Source organism: Caretta caretta, chromosome 14 (genome assembly GCF_965140235.1).
Source record: "Caretta caretta isolate rCarCar2 chromosome 14, rCarCar1.hap1, whole genome shotgun sequence".
NCBI lineage: Eukaryota > Metazoa > Chordata > Testudines > Cheloniidae > Caretta > Caretta caretta.
This window is the reverse complement of record NC_134219.1, coordinates 36,736,301-36,741,023: the sequence shown is the minus strand read 5'-3', so window position 1 is coordinate 36,741,023 and position 4,723 is coordinate 36,736,301. Positions and strand designations below refer to the sequence as shown.

General features: G+C 44.4%; 1 protein-coding gene across 1 annotated transcript; it reads right to left on the bottom strand.

The window, feature by feature from the left end:
• Positions 1–3,114: 3,114 nt before the first annotated feature.
• Positions 3,115–4,029, bottom strand: LOC125621482 (putative olfactory receptor 2B3). The gene has a single exon (XM_048818330.2). It carries the CDS (start codon positions 4,027–4,029, stop codon positions 3,115–3,117), a length of 915 nt encoding a protein of 304 aa, XP_048674287.2.
• Positions 4,030–4,723: the final 694 nt, after the last annotated feature.

Sequence of the window (4,723 nt, the reverse complement as noted above, 5' to 3'; positions counted from 1 at the left end):
GAAATATGGGGAATTGGCTGACACGTTGAATCATTGGCATTATTTTAAGATGTGCTGAGCACAGTCCCGAGCTCGCTCTGGGTGGAGTCAACAACTTCCAGACACTAGGGACTCGGGAACAAAGGAAGTATGGGTGTGTGATGAATGTGGAAATTTTAGCAATATTTTTGTGAGTCATGTGCCTCAGTTTCCTTCAGTGCTTTGTACAGCTATGCACTGAGTGCAAAGGGAGGGGACAAGGTTGGACAGCTGATTGGAGACCAGAATAATCAGAAACCTCTTTCTGACTTGGCTGGACTTGCTGTAAAGAGACACAGAGGGAGACCTGGTGCAGCTGTGACAGGATGTTGGGAGGCCCTTCCCCCTTCATCTGCCACCAGACACCTCCGAATCTGGCCACCCCCTATTCTTCCTTGAAAAGCATTCACTTGCCCTACCATTTCCTCATGCCCTCTATCTTTTACACCATTTCTGCTGAATTGAATAATGGTCATGGTGCTTTACAGACTTTTTCTTAGCCCTAGTCTACACTACGGATTTATCTCGGTATAACCACATTGCTCAGGGGTGTGGATGCAGTTATACCTATCAAACTCCTGTTGCAGACTGCACTAGGTCTATGGGAGGGCTTCTCCCCTCAACACTGCCTCTCGGGGATGTGTAGGGCTGCCAAACCTCCAGGTCTGTCCTGGAGTCTCCAGGATTTAAAGGTAAATCTTTAATTAAAGATTCTGTCATGTGATGAAACCTCCAGGAACAAGTCCAATCTAAATTGGTCAATCTAGGGAGGTGGCGTATGGGAGAAGCTCTCCTGTCAACATAGTTAGCATCTTCACTAAGCGTTACAGAAGTGCAGCTGAACTGGTGCAGTGCTGTAAGTGTAGACAAACCCACAGACATTGACAGTACACAGCATACAAGTGATTGCTTAGGCGAGCGGCATAACAAAGGCACACACTACCCAGTCCTTATTAAAATATCTGTCCTGCAAGGTGCTCCTGGCACAAAGTACCTCATTGCATCACACTTTCTGGGGCTACGCCTCCGATTGTCTAAATGTCATATGAGGAAAAGCTAGACTGGCTCCATATACTGCCTATAATTCAGATCATGAAAGTGGAGCAAATGCATGTAAATAACAAAGATTAGTGCAGTGAACATGCAGTACATTCAGCAAGAGACAAGTTTATATTAAGTAGCGAAGCCAATTTTCTGTTATACATACATTTTATATTCTACAAAGAAGAGAATGTAATCAGCTGGCATTTCCAGTGGGTCAGAATTTAGGCAGTTTGGCTGCCTGGTTTGAGAAACACAACTTTAAAACTGCATTTCCTGAGTTTCTAAACATTTGACGTTTTTTATTTTATTGTTAGCTCTCATATTCCTGAAAGAGAATATGTGCTCAGCCATGAATTGTGAATTTTGAATAATGTCCTACATTCCAAATTTGGAATTAAAAATATCATTTCGTTTTGGCTTTTGGAATCTGCCAAATTTTTGTTTTCTGTTTTCAGATTTTGAATTTCCATTTACCCCAAGCTCCTACCTTGCCTTTTTTACTTCTTCAAAAGGTAGAATGAATAAAGTATATAAGAAAGTAGGTCAAACAGACTCTTTCACACGTCTTTTCTTTGTTCCAAGTGGTAAATTGTGAAAAAGAAAAAAAATGGGTCAGATTTAATTTTTTTTAATTGTATTTTACTTTTCAAATTGTGCTCAGACCCAGGTGCCAATCACTTAAGTTAACTTTGCAGCACAGATATGCCTGGGGAGAGATTTGAAGGGAGATCAGCAATTTTGAAGAAAAGTTAAATGGAATTATTTGGTAAGTGTGGAGATAAATCAAAACTATTCAATCACTGATAAATACTTGCAGAGTCACCTAATGGATTGAGCACTGAACTGAGTCTTAACAGCCATGGGTTCTATTCCTGGTTGGTGAATTTACCTAGAGCTAGACACTGCAGGGCCCTGTGCTTCAGTTTCCCCATCTGTAAAAGGCGGCTAATAATAATTACCTGCTTTGACATGTAGGGGTGAAAAAATCCTTATTGGAGCTAGGCATTGATATTAACTAATTTTATTAATATAAAGTGTCTCTGTCTCTATATGCATATTTAACAAAAATGTACAAACCAACAAACATAAACTGGATTGGTCCATCGTTAATGAATGTGTCCCTGCCCATGCAATCCAGCGCTACTAATAACTGGCCCACTTATCCCCCCAAAAATCAACCTCTTCCCAAAGATTTGGGCTGAAACTCACAGCCAAGCAAAGGACCAGGAAAATACCTATGCACCATTTACGTCCTATTTTGAGAGTTTAAGTTCAATTAAGCTCTGATTGGCACACAATTTAATGAAGCATTTACTTCTGCAACTTTGTGTATTGACACCATTCTACTAGTATACACCTGCCTTATAAACCAACATAAATGTGTCCACATAGGCGTTTGCACCAGTTTTAAAACAATGCAAATTCTATCCTTTCGTGGTACATAGGTCTTCTGCTGGATCTTTACACAGGAGTGAATTTCACCTTAGGGAATAGATACACCTTGTATTGCCTTAAACCATCTAAGGATGTCAGTCCAAAGGCAATGGATGGAGCAGTGATTTCTATAGTTAAGGAGCCTTCACTTAAAATGTCTTGTCATTATCTCTCTGACATATAACAGGGCAGCTCTATTAACTTAAACAACTCAGAATTGAGAGGCAGTATGGCAGGCAGTCAGAAGGTGTCCTGGGTTTTGAATACAGCTCATTCCCTTTCTCTGTGCCTTACTTTCCCAGTGTCACATGGTTATTCTGGGCCACAGCGAGGCGTAGAAATCAGGAGTTGTGATACCTAGTGCCCACTGCTCTAACTCACTAGATCCCACTTCCCTCCCAGAATGGTGAATAGAACCCAGGAGTCCTGAGTTCCAGCCCCTCCCTGCTCCAGCCATTGGACACTTCTCCCCTCCTAAAGCTGGGGAAAGAACCCAGGAGTCCTGACTTCTACTCCTACTGGCTGTAACCATTATCCTCCACTCCTGTCCTAGAACTGGGACCAGAACCCAGGAGTCCTGAACCACATGACAATTCTTCTTCCCCCTTGATGCAAAGGTCATTTTTTACCCATCAATTTGACCAGCGCTCCTTTCTCAGGCTGTAGATTCAGGAGGGAAGACACCACATTGTAAAAGAAAGAGAAGTATTTGTCCCTCTCAGGTGCGTAGCTGTAGGCAGGACGCATGTACATGAACATGGCAGCACCATAAGAGAGTGTCACCATGGTGATGTGCGCAGTGCAGGTGGAGAAGGCCTTGAACCTCCCCGCCGCTGAGGAGATCCTCAAGATGGCCATTAGGATGAACACGTAAGAAACCAGGATCAAGAAGACCGGAATCATGAGCAGTATCACCCCCATCACGAAGACCACCACCTCGGTGACCCGGGTGTCCGCACAAGCCAGCTTCAAAATGGCCGGCACCTCACAGAAGAAGTGGTTGATCTCATTTGGGCCACAGTAGGGCAGCCTCATGGTGACACTGGTGTGCACCATGGCAAAGAAGAAACCACCCACCCAAGAGCTGGCGGCCATCTTGACACAGACCGACCTGCTCATGATGAGTGTGTAGTGCAGCGGGTGGCAAATGGCCATGTACCGGTCATAGGCCATTACAGTATAGAGGATGCACTCAGTTATCCCCAGGGAGAGGAAGATGTACATCTGGATGATGCAGCCAGTACAAGAGATGCTCTTCTTTTTGGAGAGGAGGTGGAGCAGCATCTGCGGCACAGTGGTGGTGGTGTAGCTGATGTCCAGCAAAGAGAGGTTGGCCAGGAAACAGTACATGGGCATGTGGAGATGGGAGTCAATCCTGATAAGGGCGAAGATGAGGCTGTTCCCGAAAAGGATGGCTAAGTAGATGGCCAGGAAGACCGCAAAGAGCAGCAGCTGCATCCCGGGCTGGCTGGAAAATCCCAGCAGGATGAACTCTGACACGGAGCTGCTGTTCTGCCATGTAAGATTTCTCATTGTGTCTTACATGACAGGGGGAAAAAACTGGGTTGGGGAGAAACAAATGATAAAAGCCACCTTCAAGGGAGATAAAGCACAGAAGGTTCATAGGTTCCATCTATCTCCACACATATGCGGTCTTCATCACAGTAGTATCTGAGCACCTCACAGTCAGCAACAGATTTTAGCCTCATGACACCCCTGTGCATGAAGGAAGCAGACACTATCTCCATTTTACAGTTGGGGAAACTGAAGCAAAAGATAGATTAAGTCATTTACTCAAGGACATCCTTTCTTTAACCAGCCAACATCAGGGCAGCATCATGCTAGGTTCTGTTCATACATGTAACCCTTCTACCAGGTGGAGTTGGCAGCAATATCTAGGGGTGCCTCTTAAAAATACAAAACAGAGCTGGCTCCAGCCCCCACCCAGTAATCTGAGAAAACTAAACACCACCCTGGGCACTTCTAAAAGGCAATAACTGCCCCACTAGCAAGCAATAAGTCTCTGCGTAACAAAAGATAACTTTTATTACAAGGGAAAGGGAACCCGGCATTAATTTTGGGAAACACCCACAACCACGATTCCAAAGCATGTAACCCTAAGCAAACACCCACCTCACAGTACATTGGGTAGCGTCCTCTGCCTCAGTTTCCCGCTGTCTGGACTGAAAATCTGACGAACGAAAGTCCCTTTAACACACCACTCCCT